Consider the following 25,756-nt stretch of genomic DNA (forward strand, 5'->3'; position numbering starts at 1 on the left):
TGTTGTTACAGTTGAGCCCGGGCTGCTGTCGGCGGTAGTAGATCCTTCAACAAGGGTAGTTGTGGTGCTGGGAGGTGAAGGTGCTGTGTGAGTTGATCCTGGGGGGATTTGGAAGGTGGTAAATTCTCCCTCAGGGCCTGGGCTTGTGGAGCTGGCAGGGGACAGTGTTGTGTGTCGTGATCCAGTGCTGCTGTGGATGGGAGTAGATGCTTCATCAAGGCCTGAGGTTGTAGTGTTTTTAGGTGAGACTGTGGTTTCAGTAGAGCGTGGGCTGCTGTGGAAGGTTGTGGATTCTTGACCAAGGGATGATGCTGTGGTCCTGCCAGGGAACAGTGTTGTGTCTGTTGAGCCTGGGTTACTGTGGGAAGTGGTAGATTCCTGACTGAGGCCTGGCACAGTGGTACTTTCAGGAAACGGTGTTGTGTGCGTTGACCCTGGTCGGCTGAGGGAGGTGGTGAATTCTTCACTGACACCTGAGCTTTTCATGCTGGCAGGTAAGCGTGTTGTGTCTGGTGATCTGGGGCTACTGTGGAAACTGGTGGATTTCTCACTGAGGCCTGGTGTTGTGGTACTGTTGGGTAATATTGTTGTTTCCACTGAGCCTGAACTGATGGGTGAGGTTGTAGATTCTCCAACAAGAAGTGAGACTGTTGTGCGCGTGGGTAAGAATGTGTTTTGCATTGTGTCTGGGCTGCTGTGGGATGCTGTTGATTCCTCACTATGGCCTGAGGTTGTGGAGCTGTCAGGGAAGTGTGTTGTTGCAGTTGAGCCTGGGCTGCTGTCGGCGTTAGTAGATTCTTCAACAAGGGTAGTTGTGGTGCTAGGAGGTGAAGCTGCTGTGTGAGTTGAGCCTGGGTGGGTCTGGAAGGTGGTAGATTCTCCCTGAACGTCTCCCTGAAGGCTTGTGGAGCTGGCAGGGGACAGTGTTGTGTGTCGTGAGCCAGTGCTGCTGTGGATGGGTGTAGAGGCTTCTTCGAGGCCTGAGGTTATGGTGTTTTCAGGTGAGACTGTGGTTTCAGTGGAGCCTGGGCTGCTGTGGAAAGTTGTTAAATCTTGATCAAGGGATGACGCTGTGGCACTGCCAGGGGACAGTGTTGTGTCTGTTGAACTTTGACTGCTGTGGGAAGTTGTAGGTTCCTGACTGAGGCCTGGTATGGTGGTGCTGTCAGGGAACGCTTTTGTGGGCTTTGAGCCTGGTTGACTAAAGATTGTGCTGGATTCTTCACTGACGTCTGAGCTTGTTGTGGTTGCAGGTGAGAGTGTTGCATCTGGTGATCTGGGGCTAGTGTAGAAGGTGGTAGATTTCTCACTGAGGCTTGGTGATGTGGTAATGCCAGGTAAAGTTGTTGTATCAGTTGAGGTTGGACTCATGGGTGAGATTGTAGATTGTCCAACAAGGCCTGAGGTTGTGGAGCGGGCAGGTGAGAGTGTTGTTCCACTTGAGCCTGAGCTGCTGGGGAAGGTTGTTGGTTCCTCACCGAGGTCTGTGATTGTGAGAGTGGCAGGTAACACCGTTTGCATGGAGACAAGGCTGCCAGGGATGGCTGTGGATTCCTGAGTGAGTCCCAAGGTGGTGGTGTCCTCAGTGAACAGTGTTGTGTGAGTTGAGGCTAGCCGGTTGTGGAAGGTTGTGGATTCTTCCCCACGAATTGAGGTTGTGCTGCTGCGAGGGGACACAGTGGTTTCAGTTGAGCCTGGGCTGCTGTAGATGGTGGTAGATTCCTCACTGAGGCCTGGTGTGGTGGTGCTGGCCGGTGACACTGTTGAGTGAGTTGAGCCCGGTTGGCTATGGGAGGTGGTGGATTCTTCACCGATGCCTAGGCTTGTCTTGCTGGCAGGTGAGAATGTTGTGGTCAGTGATCTGGGGCTACTGTGTAAGGTGGTAGATGTCTCACTGAGGCCTGTTGTTGTGATACTGCCAGGTAACATTTTTATTTCAGTTGTGCCTGAACTGATGGGTGACATTGTAGATTCTCCATGACCTGAGATTGTGGAGTGGGTGGGTGAGGGTGTTGTTCCAATTGCATCTGGGCTGTTGTGGACTATTGTTGATTCCTCACTCTGGCCCAAGCTTGTGGAGCTGACAGAAAAGTGAGTTGTTGGCGTTGAGCTCGGGCTGCTTTGGTAGGATGTAGATACATCAACAAAGGTTGATGTGGTAGAAGGAGGTGCAGGTGTAGTGTCATTTGAGCCTGACCAGCTGGCAAGTGTGGTAGCTCCCCCCTGATGGGTTTTAGAGTCGACAGAGGACAGTGTTGTGTGTGTTGAGCCAGTCCTGCTGTGGACAGGCGTAGATGCTTCAACGAGGCCTGAGGTTGTGGTGTTGTCAGGGAAGAGTGTGGTGTGAGTGGAGCCTGGGCTGCTGTGGAAGATTGTGGATTCTTGACCAAGGGATGATGCTGTCGTCCTGCCAGGGAACAATGTTGTGTTTCTTGAGCCTGGGCTGCTGTGGGAAATTGTAGATTCCTGACTGAGGCCTGGTATGGTGGTGCTTTCAGGGAACACCGTTGTGTGCATTGACCCTGCTTGGCTGAGGGAGGTGGTGGATTCTCCACTGACACCTGAGCTTCTCCTACTGCCAGGTGAGAGTGTTGTGTTTGATGATCTGGGGCTACTGTGCAAAGTGGTCGTTGTCTCACTGAGGCCTACTATTGTGTTACTGCTGGGTAACATTGTTGTTTCCACTGAGCCTGAACTGATGGGTGAGGTTGTAGATTCTCCAAAAAGAACTGAGACCGTGGAGCGGGTGGGTAAGAATGTGGTTTCCATTGCATCTGGGCTGTTGTGTGATGCTGTTGATTCCACACTATGGCCTGAGGTTGTGAAGCTGTCAGGGAAGTGTGTTGTTGCAGTTGAGCCCGGGCTGCTGTTGGCGGTAGTAGATTCTTCAACAAGTGTAGTTGTGGTGCTAGGAGGTGAAGGTGCTGTGTGAGTTGAGCCTAGGTGGGTCTGGAAGGTGGTAGATTCTCCCTGAAGGCCTCCCTGAGGGCTTGTGGAGCTGGCAGGGGACAGTGTTGTGTGTCGTGAGCCAGTGCTGCTGTGGATGGGTGTAGATGCTTCATCGAGGCCTGAGGTTGTGGTGTTTTCAGGTGAGACTGTGGTTTCAGTGGAGCCTGGGCTGCTGGGGAAGGTTGTAAAATCTTGGTCAAGGGATGAGGCTGTGGTACTGCCAGGGGACAGTGCTGTGTCTGTTGAACTTTGGCTGCTGTGGGAAGTTGTAGGTTCCTGACTGAGGCCTGACATGGTGGTGCTGTCGGGGAAGGCTGTTGTGTGCTTTGAGCCTGGTTGACTAAGGGATGTGCTGGATTCTTCACTGACGCCTGAGCTTGTTGTGGTTGCAGGTGAGAGTGTTGCATCTGGTGATCTGGGGCTAGTGTAGAAGGTGGTAGATTTCTCACTGAGGCTTGGTGATGTGGTAATGCCAGATAAAGTTGTTGTTGTATCAGTTGAGGTTGGACTCATGGGTGAGGTTGTAGATTGTCCAACAAGGCCTGTGGTTGTGGAGCGGGCAGGTGACAGTGTTGTTTCACTTGAGCCTGAGGTGCTGAGGAAGGTTGTTGTTTCCTCACCGAGGTCTGTGGTTGTGAGGGTGGCAGGTAACACTGTTTGGGTGGAGACAAGGCTGCCGGGGAAGGCTGTAGATTTCGCAGTGTGTCCCAAGGTGGTGGTGTCCTCAGTGAACAGTGTTGTGTGAGTTGATGCTGGCAGGCTGTGGAAGGTTGTGGATTCTTCCCCACGAATTGAGGTTGTGCTGCTACCAGGGGACACTGTGGTTTCAGTTGAACCTGGGCTACTGTAGATGGTGCTAGATTCCTCACTGAGGCCTGGCATGGTGGTGCTGGCTGGTGACACTGTTGAGTGAGTTGAGCCCGGTTGGCTATGGGAGGTGGTGGATTCTTCACTGATGCCTAGGCTTGTCATGCTGGTATGTGAGAGTGTTGTGGTCGGTGATCTGGGGCTACTGTGTAAGGTGGTAGATGTCTCACTGAGGCCTGTTGTTGTGGTACTGCCAGGTAATGTTGTTATTTCAGCTGCGACTGGACTGATGGGTGAGATTGTAGATTCTCCACGACCTGAGGCTGTGGAGTGGGCGGGTGAGGCTGTTGTTCCAGTTGCATCTGGGCTGCTGTGGACTATTGTTGATTCCTCACTACGGCGCAAGCTTGTGGAGCCTCGAGAGAAGTGGGTTGTTGGAGTTGAGCTCAGGCTGCTTTGGTAGGATGTAGATACATCAACAAAGGCTGATGTGGTAGTAGGAGGTGTGGGCGTAGTGTCATTTGAGCTTGACCAGCTCATGAGGGTGGTAGGTTCCCCCTGATGGGTTGTAGATCGGACAGAGGACAGTGTTTTGTATGGTGAACCAGTGCTGCTGTGGACGGGTGTAGATGCTTCAAGGAGGCCTGAGGTTGTGGAGTTGTCAGGGTAGAGTGTGGTATGAGTGGAGCCTGGGCTGCTGTGGAAGGTTGTGGATTCTTGACCAAGGGATGGTGCTGTGGTCCTGCCAGGGAATAGTGTTGTGTCTGTTGAGCCTGGGCTGCTGTGGGAAGTTGTCGATTCCTGACTGTGGCCTGGTATGGTGGTGCTGTCAGGGAACGCCATTGTGTGCGTTGACCCCGGTCGGCTGAGGGAGGTGGTGGATTCTTCACTGACAGATGAGCTTGTCGTGCTGGCAGGTGAGAGTGTTGTGTCTGGTGATCTGGGGCTACTGTGGAAAGTGGTCGATTTCTCACTGAGGCCTGGTGTTGTGGTACTGCTGGGTAACATTGTTGTTTCCACTGAGCCTGAACTGATGGGTGAGGTTGTAGATTCTCTAAGCAGAGCTGAGACTGTGGAGCGGTTGGGTAAGAATGTGGTTTCCATTGCGTCTGGGCTGCTGTGGGATGCTGTTGATTCCTCACTATGGCCTGAGGTTGTGGAGCTGTCAGGGAAGTGTTTTGTTGCAGGAGAGCCCAGGTTACTGTGGTAACTTGAAGATTCTTTAACAAGGGCAGATGTGGTTCTAGGAGGTGATGGTGTGTGAGTTGTGCTGCTGTAGGAAGTTGTTGATTCTTCACTGCGTCCTGAGGTTGTAGTGCTTTCAGGGAAGAGTGTTGTCTCCGTTGAGCCTGGACTGCTGTGGGAAGTTGTTGATTTTTCACTGAGGCCTAACGTTGTGGTGCTGGCCAGTAACAGCGTTGTGTGCACTGAGTCTGGCATGCTGGGGATGGTTGTAGGCTTCTCACTGAGCCCTGAAGTTGTAGCACTGGCAGGTAACAGTGTTGTGTGCATTGAGCCTGGTCGGCTGTGGGATGTGGTGAGTTCTTCCCTGATGCCTGAGCTTGTCTTGCTGGCAGGGGAAAGTGTTGTGTCTGCTGCTCTGGGGCTACCGTAGATGGTGGTAGGTTTCTTACTGAGGCCTGGTGTTGTGGTACTGCCACTTAACATTGCTGTTTCCGTTGAGCCTGAAGTGATGGGTGATACTGTGTATTCTCCAAGAACTGAGGTTGTGGAGCGGGTAGGTAAGGGTGTTGTTCCAGTTCCATCTGTGCTGCTGTGGACTTTTGTTAATTCCTCACCATGGTCCAAGGTTTCTGAGCTGGCAGAAAATTGTGTTGTTGTAATTGAGGTCTGTCTGCTGTGGTAGGTTGTAGATACTTCAACAGGGGCTGATGTGGTGCTAGGATATGAAGGTGTTGTGTCATTTGAGCTTGGCCAGCTCTGGAAAGTTCCAGATTCTTCCTGAAGGCCAGCGCTTGTGGAACTGGCAGGGGACAGTGTTGTGTGTGTTGAACCAGTGCTGTTGTGGACGTGTTTAGATGTTTCAGTGATGCCTGAGCTTGTGGTGCTGTGAGGGAAGAGTGTTGTGTGACTGGAGCCTTGGCTGCTGTGGAAGGTTGTATATTTCGAGCCCTCTGAGATGGTGGCAGAGACAATGGGTTTTACAGTAGTAAATTTGGTTGATATCCCATAGCCACTAAAAGTGGTAAAAGAGTCACTTGAACTGGGTGTGGATGCAGAACTTGTATTATCTTCAATACTAGTGCTTTCTGTTGAGCCTGTGAGTTGAGAGAAACCAGAGAAAGTGCTATGATTTATGACTGTCTCCTACAGTAGCCCCAGATCACCAGACAGATGTGGTGCTAGTCAACTCTGACACATCCAGGCTGAAAGATACCTGGTCACCTCGTGATATTGAAGCTCAAGTCCCTCTTTCAGGGGCATAGGAAGGGTCGAGTAAACCTGTAGATTTGAAGAAATCTCACTGGTGGTGTAGACTAGCAGTCCCCAACCTTTTTGGCACCAGGAACCGATTTCATGGAAGACAATTTTTCCAAGGACTGGGACTGGGGGCTGTTGGGGGATGGTTCCAGGATGATTCAAGCACATTACATTTACCATTAGATTCTCATAAGGAGGATGCATGCACAGTTCACAATAGGGTTAGAGCTCAGCTTTGCTGGCCCGTTGCTCACTTCTTGCTGTGAGTCCTAGTTCCTAACAGGCCACGGACCTGTTCTGGTCTGGGGCCAGGGGGTTGGGGACCCCTCGTGTAGACCCTTGTGTCTTCTGTGGAATATAACCGTTTGGCTAGTGGGCAAGGTGTCACTAGATAATTTTCTGAGTCTTGACTGTAATTTGTAACTTGAATTTTTAGAGCCGGGTGCGGTGGCTTATGCCTGTAATCCCAACACTTTGGGAGGCCAAGACGGGTGGATCACTTGCGGTCAGGAGTTTGAGACCAGTTTGGCCAACAGAGTGAAATCCCATCTCTACTAAAAATACAAAAAAACTTGCCAGGTGTGGTGGTGCACACCTGTTATCCCAGCTACTTGGGAGGCTAGGGCACGAGAATCACTTGAACCCAGGAGGTGGAGGTTGCAGTGAGCTGAGATCATGACACTACACTCCAGCCTGGTGACAGAGTGAGACATCGTCTCAAAAAAAAAGAAGAAGAAGAAGGAACTTGAATTGTTAGTAGTGTGGCTCTGGGTTTTGACATCTGTATAGTGGTGGAGAACTGTACTTATATGCCTCTGTCCAGTATTACCTGCTGTTTCCACCCTAGCCACACTGGGACATGTTCATCTATCAAGGTGCTCAGGCATCAACTCCAGCAGAAGGTTGTACTCCCACAAATGCCCCCACACACATTCCTTCTGTACCTCACATTCTGCGTTTTGCAGACCTTATATTGTCTTGCTTACACATTGTACTTGTCCATTTTCACACTGCTGATAAAAACATACCCAAGGCCAGGTGTGGTGGTTCATGCCTGTAATCCTAGCACTTTGGGAGGCCGAGGTGGCAGATCACTTGAAGTCAGGAGTTCGAAACAAGCCTAGGCATCATTGTGAAACCCAGTCTCTACTAAAAGTACAAAAATTAGCCAGGTGTTGTGGCAGCCACCTGTAATCCCAGCTACTTGGGAGGCTGAGGCAGGAGAATCACTTGAACCCGGGAGGCAGAGGTTGCAGTGAGCTGAGATCGCACCACTGCTGTCCAACCTGGGTGACAGAGCGAGACTCTGTCTCAAAAAACAGAAGAGGAAGAGGAAGAGGAAGAAGAAAGAAGAAGAAGGGGAAGAAGAAGGAGGAGGAGGAGGAGGAAAGGAGGAGGGAGAGGAGGAGGAGGAAGAGAAGGAAAAAGAGTAGGAGGAGGAGGAGGAAGAGAAAGACATACCAGAGACTGGGTAATTTATACAGAACAAATGGTTTAATGAACTCACAGTTCCACATGGCTGGGGAGGCCTCACAATCATGGTGGAAGGTGAAAGGCACATCTTACATGGCAGCAGGCAAGAGAGAGGATGAGAGTCAAGTGAAAGGGGTTTCCCCTGATAAAACCATCAGATCTCGTGAGACTTACTTATTCATTACCACAAGAACAGTATGAGGGAACCTGCCCCCATGATTCAGTTGTCTCCCACTGGGTCCTTCCCACAACACATGGGAATTATGGGAGCTAAAATTCAAGATGAGATTTGGGTGGGGACACAGCCAAACCATATCACACATGATCTGACAAGTCTCTCTTCCTCATCCTTGACATCTGAGAGACCCCTTTGACCTCTAACTCTGTAGCTGCCAACCCAGGAAAAACAGAAGAGCTAAGGCAGTCACCCATTCCATGGACAATTCTCTCTGTCCTTTCTCTCCAGATGCATTACATACACAAGAGCTAGCCACCTGTATTAGGCCTTTCTTGCATTGCTATAAAGAAATACCTGAGCCTGGGTCATTTATAAAGAAAAGAGGTCTAATTGACTCACAGTTCTACAGGCCATACAAGAAGGATGGTGCTGATGTTTGCTTCTAGGGAGGTTTCAGGAAACTTCCAATCATGGCAGAAGGTGAAGGGAGAGCAGGCTGGTCACATGGCAAAAGCAGAAGCAAGAGAGAGGCAAAGGGTGTAGGGGAGGGACCACACACATTTCTTTTTTCTTTCTTTTTTTTTTTTTTTTGAGACAGCCTGTCAACCAGTCTGGAGTGCATTGGCGCAATCTCGGGTCATTGTAAACTCCGGCTCCTGGGTTCAAGTGATTCTCCTGACTCAGCCTCCCGAGTAGCTGGGATTACAGGTGCCCACCACTGCACCTGACTAATTTCTGTATTTTTAGTAGAGACAGAGTTTCACCATGACGGCCAGGCAGATATCGAACTCCTGACCTCAAATGATCTGCCCACCTTGGCCTCCCAAAGTGCTGGGATTGCAGGTGTGAGCCACCAAACCCAGCCAATGCCACATGCTTCTTTCCTTTTTTTTTTTTTTTCCCAGATGTAGTTCCGCTCTTGTTGCCCAGGCTGGAGTTCAATGGCGCGATCTTGGCTCACCGCAACCTCTGCCTCCTGGGTTCAAGCGATTCTCCTGCCTCAGCCTCCCAAGTAGCTGGGATTACAGGCATCCACCATGCCCAGATAATTTTGTATTTTTAGTAAAGACGGGTTTTCTCCATGTTGGTCAGGCTGGTCTCAAACTCCCGACCTCAGGTGATCTCCTTGCCTTGGCCTCCCAAAGTGCTGGGATTACAGGCGTGAGCCACTGTGCCCGGCCCACACACTTCTAAAAGACCAGATCTTGTGTGAACTCAGAATGAGAGCTCATTCATAACCAAGGGGATGGTCCAAGCCATTCAACAGGGATCTGCCCCCAATAATCCAAACACCTCCCACCAGGCCCCACCTGCAACACTGGGGATTACAACTCAACATGAGATTTGGATGAGGACAAATATTCAAGGACTGTCATCACTTTTCTTGGAACACTGCCACATCTACCTGGTCATCCTGCAGCCCTCGTAGCCTGCCCAGGGAGCACCTCCTCCACCCTGGTTCAGGCCCACTCGAAGGGCTACAACTGTAAAAAAAAAAAAAAAATCATTAGCTAGTCTGGGTGCAGTGACTCACACCTGTAATCCCAGCACTTTGGGAGGCTGAGGCAGGCAAATCACTTGAGGTCGGGAGTCCAAGACCAGCCTGGCCAACACAGCAAAACCCCATCTCTACTAAAAATACAAAAATTAACCAGTCATGATGGCATGTGCCTGCAATCCCAGCTACTTGGGAGGCTGAGACAGGAGGGTCTCTTGAACCAGGGAGGCAGAGGTTGCAGTGAGCCAAGATCGCACCATTGCACTCCAGCCTGGGTGACAGAGTGAGACTACATCTCAAAAACAAAGCATTATCTTGGCCCTGGGCTGGAGGAGCTACTGTATCTTCTCTGTGCTACTTAGAACATGTGACAGTACATGCAGAATTCCATTTTCCTATGTAAAACAGACACATAATTCCTGGCTTTCTTCATCCTGCCTATGAAATGAATCAGATTGTATATGCACAGAATCTGTGACAGTAGTGCCATCAGCCCAGGAGTTATTAGGAATTCTACAGGATGATGTATAAGGGACTTCCTTGAGAGGACAGGGTGTATGGCCTTTTGTCCCATCTGTCAATCTCCAAGATGCCGAGAGCTGCATTCTTCTCACTTGTCTCAGGAAGGCCAACCTTGGCCCCTTGCAGAGGAGACAGTTCAGTCCACCAGAGCAGAGGCACTCTCCACCATCCCAGATGGCCCCAGTTTTACAGAGTCACGAAAGAGACACATAATCACAGGGAGAGGCTAGGAGCTGGACCAGGACGGAAGGCCGGGGTGGAGGGGTAGACAGAGCACTATCAAATCATTGATCAATGCAGTTCAGGTCAAAGGCAATAATGCCTAAGATTTTTTGGAATTCTAACTTCATGGAAAAGATTGAAAAGATGGCTTGGTGTTTGGGGGAGATTTTTGGATTTTGTTGGCTTTCTTTTTTTTCTTCCACAGGGTCTCTTACCTAGGCTGGGGATTACAGTTCAACATGAGATCTGGGAAGGGATAAATACTCAAACTACATCACCATCCTACTTCTAGGCTGGAGTCACTGCAGCCCCAAACTCCCAGGCTGGAGTGATCCTCCTGCCTCGGCCTCCCAAATGGTTGGTGCTACAGGGGCGTGCCACCATTTCAATTAGCAGGGGCGTGCTAATTTTAAAAATTTGTTTTTTTAGAGATGGGGTTTTGCTATGTTGCCCAGGCCAGTCTCAAACTTCTGGCCTCAAGTGATTCTCCCACCTCGGCCTCCTAAAGTGCTGGGATTACAGGCTTGAGGCACACACCAGCCACGTGTTTGTTTTGAAGTCAGTGGACATTTGAGGTTTTGCCCGATCCTCTCATTTATGAGCTAGGTTTTGTCTAGTTCAACCTGATGGTAGTGGAAGGGCTGAGCTCCAGGGACTGCCAAGGTGGAGGTGGAGCATCCCTGAACCCTGAGTACAAGGGTCAGAGAGGATGGCGGGGCATAGGCAGGCACCAAAGTGGAGGGTGGCAGGGCTCAAAACAGGCTCACGAGGTGCTCCTTCCCATAGACTTCCTCCCTCACTTGAGCAAGGGACCCCTCTTCCCTTCTGGTCTCTGAGGTCACCTCCCCCACTCACCTCTTAGAAACCTCCTCTGTGTCTCACCCAGAGACCACCACAATCCTCAGCCACCCGACCTTTCTGCACCCACAGGAAAACTCAGCCCTCCAGCTGAAACCGCCTTTGCAAAATTATGACTGAGACAGTGAAAGAGATCTCACTTAGCTGACTCCATTTTGCTTCTAACCTCCAAGCTGTCCTTGTTCATTCCTGGGAGTAGGCTGAATTAACTTGAGGAGAAACAAAGATGGTAATGGCCCTTTCCCAAAGCAGACTTTCTTCTTGCCTGGGGGCTAGATTGCCTTTGTAGGACTAACATTAGCCACAAGATTAGAAATGATGGTTTAGGCGTCATGCAGCTGGAGGTTACTAGATTTTGACCCTCCGTAAACTGCTCCCAGGACCAGTGCTTGAGATATTTTGCAGACTCTGCACTTGATACACCAGCTGGCACCACCCAGATCAATAAACTGGCCCATCTGATCTTGTGGCTGTCACCCAGGAACTGACTCAGCGCAGGAAGACAGCTTCGACTCCCTGTGATTTCATCTCTGACCAATGAACACTCCTGACTCACTGGCTCCCCCCACCCACCAAGTTATCCTTTAAAACTGCTCCCCTTGGCCAGGCACAGTGGCCCCTGCTTGTAATCCCAGCACTTTGGGAGGCCCTTAATCACCTGAGGTCAGGAGTTTGAGACCAGCCTGGCAAACGTGGTGAAACCTCATCTCTACTAAAAATACAAAAATTAGCCGGGCGTGGTGGTGGGTGCCTGTAATCCCAGCTACTCAGGAGGCTGAGGCAGGAGAATCGCTTGAACCCGGAGGCGGAGGTTGCAGTGATCCAAGATCACACCACTGCACTCTAGCCTGGGTGACAGAGCAAGGCTCTGTCAAAAAAAAAAAAAAAAAAAAAGATGCAAAATACACCAAACTGATGCTGATCTCACCTCACAGAGATCAGTCCGCTCTCTCCTCTTTGAGAGTGTAACACTGTGTGTAACAAACTTTTGCTGCTTGCTTTGCTATTTGTATGTGTCACATCCAAATCTTTGTCTGGGACACCAAGAGCCTGGTGCCATCTGGTAACATTGAGATCAAAGGCAGATGTACCCCCTGCCCCTCACGGGGGCTCCTAGACCCTCAGTACAGCGAGGAGACAGCAGGGGCCCATATGAGGGCAACGCAGGACTCAATGCAGCAGGGCGGCCTCTCCTGCCTCTCATCAAGGGAGGCTTCCAGGAGGAGGTGATACTTGACCTGTCATTTTTTCCTTCTTCTTTTAAAAATGGGAGTCTGTTGGGTTTACTCATAAATTTTACCGGAATTTTTAAGTTATAAAAGTAGAATGTGTCTGTTGTCACAAGTCAAACAATGAAAAAGCATGTAAAGGTAGTTTATGGTCATCTCCATAACTGACTCACGAGGTATGAACAGGGGTGGGGAGAGCTGCCGTTTATTGGGTACGGATCAGATTCCTGTACTCGCCCTATCACAAGACATATTAACTGGAACTCAGTGATTCTGTAACTTCCTAGGAATGTCTTTGCCCTTGTAGGCTGTGAACTCCATGAGGATAAAGAACATTTCTGTCCTGTTCAGTTAGCCCTGTAGAGGCTCACAGAGACTTTCTCAGTGAATGAGTCAGTGAATGCTGGAAAGTCCAAAGCTTTCTCTTAGTTACCAAATATAAACATCACAACAACCCTGCAAGGTGGACATGGCTATTTAATGTTGTTGTTTTTTTTTTGACAGAGTCTCGCTGTGTCACCCAGGCTGGAGTGCAGTGGCAGGATCTTGGCTCACTGCGACCTCCACCTCCCAGGTTCAAGCAATTATCCTGCCTCACCCTCCCAAGTTGTTAGGATTACAGGTGCCCGCCACCATACCTGGCTAATTTTTCTATTTTTAGTAGAGACACGATTTTGCCATGTTGGCAGGCTGGTCTTAAACTCCTGACCTCATGTGATTCACCCGCCTTGGCCTCCCAAACTGCTGGAATTACAGATATGAGCCACCGCACCTGGCCACTATTTCTATTTTACATAGGAATCAAGGTTCTAAGGATAAATAATTTCCAAGGTCACTCAGCTAATAACATAGAATTCAAGCACATTCTAAAGATGGCTTTTGGCCAGGTACGGTGGGTCATACCTGTAATTCCAGCATTTTGGGAGGCCAAGGTGGAAAGATTAGTTGAGGCCAGGAGTTCAAGACCACCTGGGCAACATAGCAAGATCCCGTCTTTACAAAAAATAAATTTAAATATTAGCCCAGTGTGGTACATGCACCTGTAGTCAGTTCCAGGTACTCAGGAGGTTGAGGCAGGACAACTGCTTGAGCCCAGGAGCTCAAGGCTGCAGTGAGCTATGACTGCACCACTGCACTCCAGCTTGGGCAACACAGAAAGACCTTATCTCAAACAAAACAAAACAAAAAGGCCAGATGTGGCAGCTCATGCCTGTAATCCCAGCACTTTAGGAGGCCAAGGCAGAGGATTGCTTGAACCCAGGAGTTTGAGATCAGCCTGGGCAAAATAAGGAGACCCTGTCTCAACAAAAAATTAGCCAGACATGGTGCTGTGTCCCTGCAGTCTCAGCTACTTGGGAGGCTGAGGTGGGAGGATCACTGGAGTCCAGGAATTCTGGGTTGTACTGAGCTATAATTGGGTCACTGCGCTCCAGCTTGGGCAACAGAGAAAAACCTCATTTCTAAAAAAAAATAAAAGAAATTAAAGTGACTTTTACCTTTATCCCCCAAAAAGGGCTAGAGGAATAAAGAGGAGGAAGGGGAAGGTTTCAGGGCAGGAGAACAGCATGTGTGGGGGCCCAGAGGTGAGTAAAAGTCCTCACTGTGTGTTTGGGGTAAGGGAAGACACTAAGACAGAGGGAAGCTAGGAAAATGGACGTGAACCAGCCTAGAATGGGGTTTGGACTTGACTTAGTTCAGTAAAAAGCCATGATCCCAACTATGCCTTAGAAGCAGGGCCCTGGAGGCCGGGTGCGGAGGCTCACACCTGTGATCCCAACACTCTGGGAGGCCGAGGTGGGCGGATCACCTGAAGTCAGGAGTTCAACACCAGCCTGGCCAACATGGTGAAACCTCGTCTCTACGAAAAATACAAAAATCAGCCGGGCGTGGTGGCGGGCACCTGCTACTCGGGAGGCTGAGGCAGGAGAATCACTTGAACCCGGGAGGCAGAGGTTGCAGTGAGCTGAGATCACGCCACTGCACTCCAGTCTGGACAATATAGTGAGACTCTGTCTCAAAAAGAAAAGAAAAGAAAAGAAAAAAACAGCTGTGCCCTGGAGACTGCAAGAAGGGGCTTGGAGGGACAGGGACCCAAAGAAGGCAGGGACACTCTGTGGAATGCAGGATACCGTTCTGAACATACCTGCTCTCTTTTGCCTTTGTTCCTGGATTCATACCATTTTCTCCGATTTGCTACCATTCAATTTGTCCTTAACCGCTCACATCTCCACAACAGTTGCCCTCACAGGTCACACCAAGCTTGAGTTCTAAGTGACCAAATCCCCATCCATCTCATCCAGCTGCCCTTCCTCTTTCTGAAATCTCACAATCAGTTCCTAGGACACCCTCACCTCCTGACACTCCTTCTCCCCACCTCCTGCAGCCCTTGCCCGCTCACTAAGTGGGAGCACCAGGCTAAAAGCTTCGGCTCTGCCATCTCCATCATCCCCCGGGCTGGCAAACGCCACCAAGCCAAGTCTCTTCACTCGCTGCAGGAGGGACAAGGGAACCGTGCTCTGGGTGAAGAGATTCAGACCCCTCCCAGCCTGGGATTCTGGTGGCAACGGTGTCCCCAAAGAATGTAACAGAGCAGGTGGGGCATTCCTCCCCCAGGTCAACCTCCAGGGTCAGGGTGCTCCACAAGGAAGCTGGGCAAAGGAAAACGCAGCTTCTTCTCCAAAGAAACTCAAATAGCCAACAAGCCCAGGAGAAGGAAAAAGCATATAAATTTCACCAGGAAGCAAATAAATCTAAAACATAGCAAGATACGATTTCTTCTTCGTCTTCGTCTATCAAATTGCACCCATCATGATGAGAGATGACTATAATAGCTGGTGGTGTACGGGTGTTTTCATGTGGTGTTGACTTGGCATCATAGTTCTAAAGGATAATTTGAAAATATTCATCAGGGACCATTGGAAGAGTCATACCATTTTTTTTTAGGAGTTGGCGTCTCACTCTGTAACCCAGGCTGGAGTGCAGTGGCACAACCTTAGATCACTGCAGCCTCGAACTCCTGGGCTCAAAAGATCCTCCCACCTCAGCCTCCAGAGTACCTGAGACCACAGGCCCCACCATACCCAGCTAATTTTTTACATTTCGTAGAGATGGGATCTCACTATGTTGCCCAGGCTAGTCTCAACTCCCAGCCTCCAGTGATTGTCCCACCTCAGCCTCCCAAGGCACTGGAATTACAGGCATGAGTCACCACACCCAGCTGCTGATATCATTTTAACGATGCCATTTCTAGCTATTCATCCTCAATTAATCTGATGCAGATATAAAATAAAATTCATACAAGAATGTTTATTGCCTCGTTACTGATTATAGTAAAAAGCAGAGGTACACATGTCCAAGAATAGACAAATAGGGGACTGGTTATATGACTGTTGTATTCCATAGAATAGAATAGTAATCAGCCTTTAAAATACAAACCGTCCATAGAATAAATCTAAATACATAGAAATAAAATGTTAACAATGTTTATCTGAATGTTAAGGTTAAGGGGGTATTTTTTCAGGCTGGGCATGGTGGCTCACGCCTATAATCCCAGCACTTTGGGAGGCCGAAGCACCTGGATCACCTGAGGTCAGGAATTCAAGACCAGCCTGGCCAACATGGTGAAACCCTGTCTCTAACAAAATACAAAAATTAGCCGGGCACAGTGGCACATGCCTGTAGTCCCAGCTCCTCGGGAGGCTGAGGCAGGAGAATCACTTGAACCTGGGAGGCGGAGGTTGCCGTGAGCCGAGATCGCACCATTGCACTCCAGTCTAGGCAACACTCTGACTGAGACTCTGTCTCAGAAAAAAAAAAAAGAAAGATTTTCCTCTTTGTGTTTGTCTATATTTTCTAAATGTTCCACGATGGATATGTTTTCATCTTATAATTTTTCTTTTGAGAGACAAGGTCTCTGGCTGGGCCCAGTGGCTCATGCCTGTAATCTCAGCACTTTGGGAGGCCAAGGCGGGCGGGATCATGAGGTCAAGAGATCACGACCATCCTGGCCAACATGGTGAAACCCTATCTCTACTAAAAATACAAAAATTTAGCTGAGCGTGGTGGTGCGCACCTATAGTCCCAGCTACTCGGGAGGCTGAGGCAGGAGAATCTCTTGAACCTGGGAGGCGGAGGTTGCAGTAAGCAGAGATCACACCACTGCACTCCAGTCTGGGCAACAGAGCAAGACTCGTCTCAAAAGCAAAACAAAACAACAACAACAACAAAAGAGAGAGGCAAGTTCTCAATGTGTCCCCCAGACTGGAACTCAGTGGTGCGATCCTAGCTCACTGCAGCCTCCAACTCCTGGGCTCAAGTGACCTTCCCTCCCTCCTGAGTAGCTGGGGTTACAGATGTACCACACCTCATTATATAATTTTAAAAACACAATAAATGTGTGTGAATATATAAATATGCATGTATATGTATATATGTTATATATACATATACATTTTATTTTATTTTTATTTTTTTGAGACAGAGTCTTGCTCTGTCATCCAGGCTGGAGTGCAGTGGTGCGATCTCGGCTCATTGCAACCTCCGCCTCCCGGGTTCAAGCGATTCTCCTGCCTCAGCCTACCGAGTAGCTAGGACTACAGGCCCATGCCAGCATGCTCAGCTAAATTTTTGTATTTTTAGTAAAGATGGGGTTTCACCATGTTGGCCAGGATGGTCTCGATCTCTTGACCTCGTGATTTGCCTGCCTCGGCCTCCCAAAGTGCTGGGATTGCAGGCATGAGCCACTGTGCCCTGCCTATATACATTTTTTTTTACTTTATTTTATTCTGTTTTATTTTATTTTATTATAGGTATGCCTTATGTCACCCCTTGGAGAACCTATGGAAAATCATTCACTGGTAACAATTTCCAAGCTGGGATTCCCCAGACCTTTGTAGTCAAAATGCTTAACAAAAATTGCCTATTTGCCTACACTGAAGCCACTGTTCATTAAAGATGCCAGCGCCCTCTCCTGCTAAGCAGGTAAAGTTTGGTAGCTTTTTTCCGTGCGAAAGTAATGACATGGTGTCTCATTAAATGAGTTGAGTCCTTTCTTGCTCATTTACAGTGTTTATTGCTTCTACATTCCACATGTATTTGGATTTTTCTTTAAAAAGATTAAGGCTGAGGGCAATGGCTCACACCTGTAATCCCAGCACTTTGGGAGGCTGAGGCAGGAGGTTTGCTTGAGGCCAAGAGTTCAAGACCAGCCTGGAAAACAGCGAGACCGCCATCGGTACAAAAATTTTAAAAATTAGTTGGGCATGGTGGTGCACATCTGTAGTCCTGGCTACTTGAGAGGCTGAAGCAGAAGGCTCATTTGAGCTCAGGAGGTCAAGGTTGCAGTGAGCTATGATTGAGGCACTGCATTCCAGCCTGGGCAACAGAGAGAGACCCTGTCTCTAAAACAAAACAGATTATTACTTAATTAAGGCAGCTGGTTTTTTAGGCAAGTCTTTTGCATCGTGGCATTCTAGGGGACACACATTAGAAGGCTCTTCAAGGACAAGTCTGAGGACCATCACCAAGCTTTGAAACTGTCTCCTCCTGCCACCTCCAGGACATATTTCTGCTTGTGACAAAATCAGTCAATGAAGTCCCCAGTGGCAGTTCCCCTGAAGAGGCAGTGGCAGTGTGGGGAGCCCCCATGGGGCGTGGAGGGAGGGTCCTTCCTGCATCTCCAAGACCAACCTGTACACCACTGTGTGACCTTGTGCAATCCAGAGAACCTCTCTGAATTTCCATTTCCCCCTGGAAAATGAGAGTAAATGATGCCTGTTCTGGCCACCCAGATCACTCTAGAATATTCTACAATGTTATGGGAGGCACTGGAATGAGCTGCGGTCCCCTAGTCCCGGGTGCACGTTCTGCTCTGCCACACAAGAGCTAGGTAGCCTGGGTCTATTCCTTTTCCATAAGGTCCTTGGCTCCTGGCAGAGTTGTGAAGGTTGAGGTAGAGCTGGGGCCACTCCAACCCCTGCACACACCAATGGCGGTGGATGAACATCCTGGCTTCCTAGTGCCAGCAGACACTGTCACTGTTTCTTGAAAGCAAGAGCCACCAGTTGAGGCTAAAGCATGGTATGGTGCATTGAATAGGATCACCCCAAAATACATCCTCAAGTCCTAACTCCTGGTACCTGGGAATGTGAACTTCTTTGGAAATAGAGGCTTTCTTGATGTAATTAAGTCAAGGATCTCAAGATCAGATTTAGGATGGGCCCTAAATTCAAATACTTGTCAGAGAAAAGAGAGAGAGGTGTGACATACAGGGAAGATGCCCAGAGATGATGAGGCAGAGATTGGAGTGATGCTATCACAAGCCAAGAAACACCAGGAGTCACCAGGAGCTAGAAAAGGCTGGCCGGGCACGGTGGCTCACGCTTGTAATCCTAGCACTTTGAGAGGCCGAGGCCGGTGGATCGCTTGAGCCCAGGAGTTTGAGACCAGCCTGGGCAACATAGCAAGACCCTGCCTCTACAAGAAAAAAAATACAAAAATTAACCAGTCTCATAATCCAGCCTCTAAATAACGAGATGAACATTTTTTAAAAAGGAAGAAGCTGGCTAGACGCGGTGGCTCACACCTGTAATCCCAGCAATTCGGGAGGCCAAGGTGGGTGGATCACGATGTCAGGAGTTTGAGACCAGTCTGACCTACATGGTGAAACCCCGTCTCTACTAAAAATACAAAACTTAGCCAGGCATGGTGGCATGTGCCTGTAATCTCAGCTACTTGGGAGGCCGAGGCAGGAGAATTGCTTGAACCGGGTGGCGGAGGTTGCAGTGAGGCAAGATCGCACCACTGCACTCCAGCCTGGGCAATAGAAAGACACTCTGTCTCAGAAAAAAAAAAAAAAAAAGAGCTAGAAAAGGCAAGGAGAGATCTTCCCCTACAGTGTTTGAAGGGAATGTGGCACTCATGATAACCTTGACTTCAAGCTTCTAGCCTCCACAACTGTAAGAGAATAAATTTATGTTGCTTGAAGCCACCAAGCAGTGTTCGTTAATTTGTTGTGGCAGACCTAGGGAAGGCATACACACAGGCATCCCCAATTACAGCAAGCGGCAAAGAATGGGGACCCTGGAGCTGGAAGGCTTAGGTTCAAATCCTGGCTCCTCCAACTGATGAGTGGGTGGCATTGAGCAATTTCTTTTCTTTTCTTTCTTTCTTTTTTTTTTTTTTGAGATGGAGTCTTGGTCTGTCGCCCAGGCTGGGGCACAATGTCACGATCTCGGCTCACTGCAACCTCTGCCTCCCAGGTTCAAGTGATTCTCCTGCCTCAGCCTCCTAAGTAACTAGGATTACAGGAACCTGCCACCATGCCCAGTTAACTTTTGTATTTTTCGTAGAGACGGGGTTTCACCATGTTGGCCAGGCTGGTCTCGAACTCCTGACCACACATGATCTGCCTGCCTTGGTCTCCTAAAGTGTTGGGATTACAGGTGTGAGACACTGTGTCCCACCGAGCAAATTATTTATCATCTCTGCACCTGTTTCCCCATGTATAAAAACCCAAAATCAGTAACACATCCTTCTTAGAAATGTTGTGAAAGTTAAATGAGATAATATTTAGAAAAGTGTCCAGCACATAGCAAACCCTCAATGAATAGCTGCAATTTTTAATACATATATTTTTTATTTTTAAAGAGGTAATATCTTGCTCTCTCGCCCAGGCCGGGGTGCAGTGGTGCGATCCTAGCTCACTGCATCCTGGAATTGCTAGATTCATGAGATCCTCTCCCCTCAGCCTCCTGAGCAGCTAGGACTACAGAGACACACCACCACACCCAGCTAATCTTTTATTTAAAAATATTTTTGGCCAGGCTAGTCTTGAACTCCTGCCCTCAAGCAATCCTCCCACCTCAGTCTCTCAAAGTGCTGGGATTACAGGCAAGATTGAGCCACCATGCCTGGCCCATTTTTAATATTACAATGATACTCAGACTATCAGGTCTCTATTGACTTCTCCAACTGGGGTGTGGAGGTCTCTGGGCCTTCCCACACCCCAATGAGCTGTGGGTGACCCCAGCTCATCCCAGTGCCACCCAAGATTTGATCTTCTCCAGGGAATCTGATTACCAATATCCCAATTCTCTCCCTAGCTCCGTGTAAGTTCAGATAATGCAGTTCTGAATTTGTCTAAGGCCTTTGAGCATCTGTTAATATAATACTTCCTTCCTGTACTACTTCTCAACCGCCACCAAACTCAAACGCTGCCTCTCCCTCTCCCCCTACCCTCATCAGCCCAGATGGAAGGCCCCCAGAGGTCCCCTCTGTGCCCCTCCAGCCCCGGGCCCCCTCTCGTAGCTCCAGCAGCAGACTGGGCTGTGGCCCTTTCTGCCCCAATCCCATCTCATTAACTCTCCTATAAACTGTTTATTCCCCCTGCCTCCTCCAGAGCACCTGCCCAGGCAGAGCCAGCCTTTGGTGTTTGCTGAATGAGTAAGTTTATTACTGTTTGTATAAAACAGCACTCCTTGTAATATTTTACATCACTTGAGTTTCAAAGGTTGCCCCTTTGTCTATTGTGAACAAATTTGTTCTCACCTCCACCACTGTCTTCCCAATTTTATAGATGTTAACCATTTCCACTCCCAGCTTCACCTTTCTAAGCTAAAGAGTGTTGACCCCTTCAGACCCCTGACCCTGCCCCTCCGGGGCAGACACTTGGTCCCTCTCCCCTAGCCCATCCCCACCCCAACCCTTACTAGGAACACTTTGGAACTTCATGTACAGAAAACACGATACTGGTTCCAGTCATCATGTGGATCCCTGGCATTTTTCTGGCATTTTCTGGCTTTTGTGTCCTCTGTAGCAGTTGGAGAAGGTAGAGTTCTAGACTGTGTCCCTATTCCAGGAGCCCCAGGCCACCAAGACAGCTCCTCCCAGAAACCCCACGGTCACCCCACACTCAACAGGCCCAACTGGAGACCCTTGTCTTCCACCAAAGAGAGGTTCCTTCCTCCCGGTCAATACAGCCTCCTGGACCGTCCATCTCCTATTCCAGGGTGGCTCTTGGTGCCTCTCGAGAGGCCTCTTTCAAATAAAGATGGTAGAAATATAAACCATAATATCAGAGACAAAGAGTTCTTTTCTGATTTTTAAATTTTTTATTATTATTATTATTTGAGACAAAGTCTCTCTATGTTGCCCAGGCTGGAATGCAGTGGCACAATCACAGCTCACTGCAGCCTTGACCTCCTGGGCTCAAGCATTCTTATCTCAGCCTCCCAAGTAGCTGGGACTACAGGCGCACATCACCACACCCAGCTAATTTTTTTCTGGTATTTTTTGTAGAGATGGGGTCTCGCTATGTTGCCCAGGCTGGCCTCAAACTCCTGAGCTCAAGCAATCCTCCCACCTCAGCCTCCTAAAGTGCTGAGATTACAGGTGTGACCCACTGAACCTGGCCAAAGACTTCTTTTCAACAGGATGATCAGCAGATAAAACACAGTAGAGGAAAGAATTAGTGAAGATAAATCAATAAAAACTGAAAATAAGTCAGTTTTTATCTTCCTTCAATTGATAAGTCAGTAAAAATTACCCAAACTGAAACACAGAAAGGGGTAGTAGGGATGTGTGCAGAACAGTATCCAAGAGCTGTAGTCCAATATGGCATGGCCTAACATACGTCTCATTGTAGTCTCAGAAGGAGAAGAGAGAGAGAACAGGGCAGGAGAAATATTTGAAGACAATAATCACTAAGAATTTCCAAAAATAAATGAAGGGCCACAAACCACAGACATTGTAGTCAGAGTCAAATTCCTGAAAACCAAAGATAAAGAGAGAAAAGCTTTTTCTGAGACAGGGCCTCACTCTGTCACACAGGCTGAAGTGCAATGGTGCAATCACAGCTCACTGCAGTCTCGAATTCCTGGACTTAAGAGATCCTCTCCCCTCAGCCTCCCAAGTAGCTAAGACTATAGGCATGCACCACTATGACTAGCTATTTTTTTTTTTAAGAGATTGGGTCTCCCTGTGTTGCCCAAGCTAGTCTCGAAGTCCTGGGCTTAAGGGTTCCTCCTGCCTTGGCCTCCCAAAGTGCTGTGATTACAGGCATGAGCCACCACACCCAGCCTAATTTTTTTTTTAAGAGATGGGGTGTCACTATGTTGCCCAGGCTGGGGCCTCCCAAAACACTGGGATTATAGACATGAACCACTGCACCCAGCTGATGAAGAGAAAATTCTGAAGGCAGCCTGTCTTAGTCTTCTTGGGCTGCCATAGCAAATACCATTGACTGGGTGGCTTAAACAATAGAAATTGGCCAGGTGTGGTGGCTCATGCCTGTAGTTCCTGCACTTTAGGAAGTTGAGGTGGGAGGATGGTTTGAGCCCAGGAGTTCAAGACCAGCCTGGGCAACAAAGCAAGACCCCCATCGCTTAAAATAAAATTTTTAAAAAAAAGGAAAGAAAGATTTATTTCTCACAGTTCTGGACGCTGCAAAGTTCAAGACCAAGGTGCCAGCTGATTTAGTTCATAGTGAGCACTCACATTTTCCTACCTCAGCCTGTAGCAGGGGCTGGGGCAATGGCACTGGACCCATCCTAGAAGCCCTCCCCTAAGACCCAGGCTTCCAGGACAGCTCTACTCAGAAACTTCACCATCACCCCAAACTCCACAGCCCCAACTGGAGACCTTTGTCATCCAGCAAAAAAAGGCTCCTCTCCCAGTTAACACAGCCTCCTAGACTATCTGTCTCAGTGTCCTCCAGCCAACCATCAAGTGGAGCCCCCATTTCCAGGGGAGTTGGGTTCCCAGCTGGGCCTTCATATCCTCCTCCCAGGATGGCTTTGGGTGCCTCTCGATGGCCTCTCTGACGCTGATCTGCCCTACAGAGGCATCCCCAGCCCTACTTAGTCCACAGAGGTTCCTGTGATGTCTAAACATCTCAACTTGGTCTTAGTGCTCCTGTCATCCACAAATGCACCAGCACCACCACACTCTCCCCAGCAAACATCACGCTTGATCCAGCACATGCCCCCTCGTCTTTCAGGGCATTCCTACACTGTAGCTCCCCTGCAGAGCTGTGGAAATGATTTTTCTACTTTCTCAGAGTGCTCTTCCCTCACTCAACTGCTTCTCCAAAACCTCACCAGTCCAGAGTGTGCCCGGGAGTACCCAGAAGAGGGTGCAGAGAGTAGGAAGAAAAGTTACAGATGCTGGGCCAGGTGCAGCGGCCCACACCTGTCATCCCAGCACTTTGGGAGTTCGGGGCGGGCAGATCACTGGAGGCCAGGAGCTCAAGACCAGCCTGGCCAACATGGTGAAGCCCTGTCTCTACCAAACACACACAAAAAAATTAGCTGGGCTTGTTGGCACACACCTGTAGTCCCAGCTACTCCAGAGGCTGAGGCAGGAGAATCTCTTGAACCGTTGAGACAGAGGCTGCAGTTAGCCGAGATTGTGTCACTGCACTCCAGCCTGGGTGACAGAGGAGATTGTCAAAAAAAAACAAAAAAAAAAAACCTACAGATGCCACTGGTAGTCTCTGATCTGACATCTGAACTGCTTGCCAAGGACCCAGAATCCATTCCTAGAGCACGGGATGGTTTGCAGAGAACTGGGTTCCTCTAGAGGGGAAGAGGGGCGCTAGTGGAGAGAACTGGGGTCCTCTAGGGGAGGAGAGGCGCAGGGCGCAAATCCACTGTAAAGTGGTCGCCGTGTTCATTATTTGATATCTGGCCCCAGGCAAATCACTCATCCTCTCTCTGAGCCTCCATATCCTCATCTACCCTGACTTCCTTACACAGATCTCCTCATGAGAATCATACGAGCTACCTGCTGGAAATGGCTTTGTGAACAGCAAAAGCCTCTGCAAGAGGAGGGCAGGGGTCTCTGCCTCCATCTCTGTATCTAATCAGACCTTCCGGAGCCCTCCAGAGTGGTCCTACTTGCGTGGCCTCACTCCCTCCTGCTTTCTGCACTAGCCATAGATAGATGGTTTTCTGACTGTTTTACACACGAAGGGATTCACCTGTGTTATCTTTGCCACACAATTATAAGCACCTGAGGGACAGGGACTTTTGGTTCCTTGGGGGTTGTCTCTAACACTCAGCTGGGTACACCGAGGCAATGCCACCTGCTGACTCCTGGCGCCTTCATCATCGCTGCCATCACCTCCATCACCCTCTCCTTGAATAATCTGACCAGAGAAATCGCAGGATCAGTCAGGCCAGGCCTGGGAAGCAGAGATGGAAAGGACCCCTCCTAAGATCCATCCCAGCCCACAGCTTCCCACTCCTGTGTATTACCTTAAAGGGAATCTATGTGTTATTAACAAACTCTCATAATGTCCCCAAATCCACAGAGTTCATCACTCCAGCCCTTGAAACTCTCCCATCAGCTCCTCCTCTTCTGTACCTCTCTCCCAACATGTCCTGGGAGGGTAAAGGAGCAATCATCTATCAAGGCTTGGCGGACAGAGGCAGCCTCGGAGGGCCTGAGTCACTGGCTAGGAGGATGGTGGAACTTCCCTGGTAGGTTACTTCGAAGGTGTCCTGCAGGGCTACAGAGACCCCCACCCCAGCTCCCCTGCCCCCTCACCACCCCTTCTGCCCACCCCACAGCCTTCAACTCAAGGTCTCCCTCTGCCGCCTCTCCTCATCCCTGTCCACCCCTGCCAGGAAGGAATCAGAAAGTCTGTTCTGTATGAGAGAAATTATCGGGTAACCAGTCATCTCTCACACACAGCCACGACCAGGCTGAGCAAGGATCCCCGAGCCTCTGTCTCCTCCCGCAGCCCCTCAGCCACTTTGTTGCTGTTGTTGTTGTTTGTTTGAGAGAGTCTCGCTCTGTCGCCAGGCTGGAGTGCAGTGGTGTGATCTCGGCTCACTGCAACCTCTTCCTCCAGGGTTCAAGTGATTCTCCTGCCTCAGCTTCCCGAGTAGCTGGGACTACAGGCGTGTGCCACCACACCCAGCTGATTTTTATATTTTTGGTAGAGTTGGGGTTTCACCATGTTGGCCAGGATGGTCTCAATTTCCTGACCTCGTGATGCGCCTGTCTCAGCATCCCAAAGTGCTGGCATTGCAGGTGTGAGCCACCGCAACTGGCAGCCATTTTTATTTTCTCTTTCTTTCTTTCTTTCTTTCTTTCTTTTTTTTTTTTTTTTTGACAGTGTTTCACTCTTAAACACTGGAGTGCAGTGGCACAATCTTGCCTCACTGCAAACTCCACCTCCCAAGTTCCAGTGATTCTCCTGCCTCAGCCTCCCAAGTAGCTGGGATTACGGGTGCGACCCACCATGCCTGGTTAATTTTTATATTTTTAATGGAGACGGGGTTTCACCATGTTAGCCATGCTGGACTCAAACTCCCAACCTCAGGTGATCCACCCACCTGGACCTCCCAAAGTGCTGGGATTACAGGCATGAGCCACCACACCTGGCCCCATCAGCCATTTCTAACTGGAGGGGATTCCCCGGGTGCACCTGAGGCTGCTCCAAGTCAAGAGAGGACACTGTCAGACAGCCCCCTGGATTCCCTCTCTCCTGACCAGGGCTGGCAGCATGTGCAGTGCCCCTGTGAGGCTTGGAAAGACCCATTCCTCCAGCAGATAAAGCCCCCAGGAGGAGGG

At 49.4% G+C, this 25,756-nt stretch overlaps 1 protein-coding gene across 1 annotated transcript in view; it reads right to left on the minus strand.

Annotated features, from left to right (window-relative positions):
- Positions 1-25,756, minus strand: part of LOC105543362 (mucin-12-like) — a gene marked incomplete at its 5' end in the record, with an annotated part of 29,750 nt that overhangs the window by 863 nt on the left and 3,131 nt on the right. The window contains 6 exons of the mRNA XM_011985217.1: positions 10-1,901; positions 2,562-4,155; positions 4,399-5,146; positions 5,480-5,891; positions 13,675-13,693; positions 14,530-14,667. Coding sequence (XP_011840607.1) covers positions 10-1,901; positions 2,562-4,155; positions 4,399-5,146; positions 5,480-5,891; positions 13,675-13,693; positions 14,530-14,667 — 4,803 coding nt within the window. The remainder of the gene's footprint in view (positions 1-9; positions 1,902-2,561; positions 4,156-4,398; positions 5,147-5,479; positions 5,892-13,674; positions 13,694-14,529; positions 14,668-25,756) is intronic.

Source organism: Mandrillus leucophaeus, unplaced genomic scaffold, assembly GCF_000951045.1.
Source record: "Mandrillus leucophaeus isolate KB7577 unplaced genomic scaffold, Mleu.le_1.0 Scaffold280, whole genome shotgun sequence".
In the NCBI taxonomy this organism is placed as follows: domain Eukaryota; kingdom Metazoa; phylum Chordata; class Mammalia; order Primates; family Cercopithecidae; genus Mandrillus; species Mandrillus leucophaeus.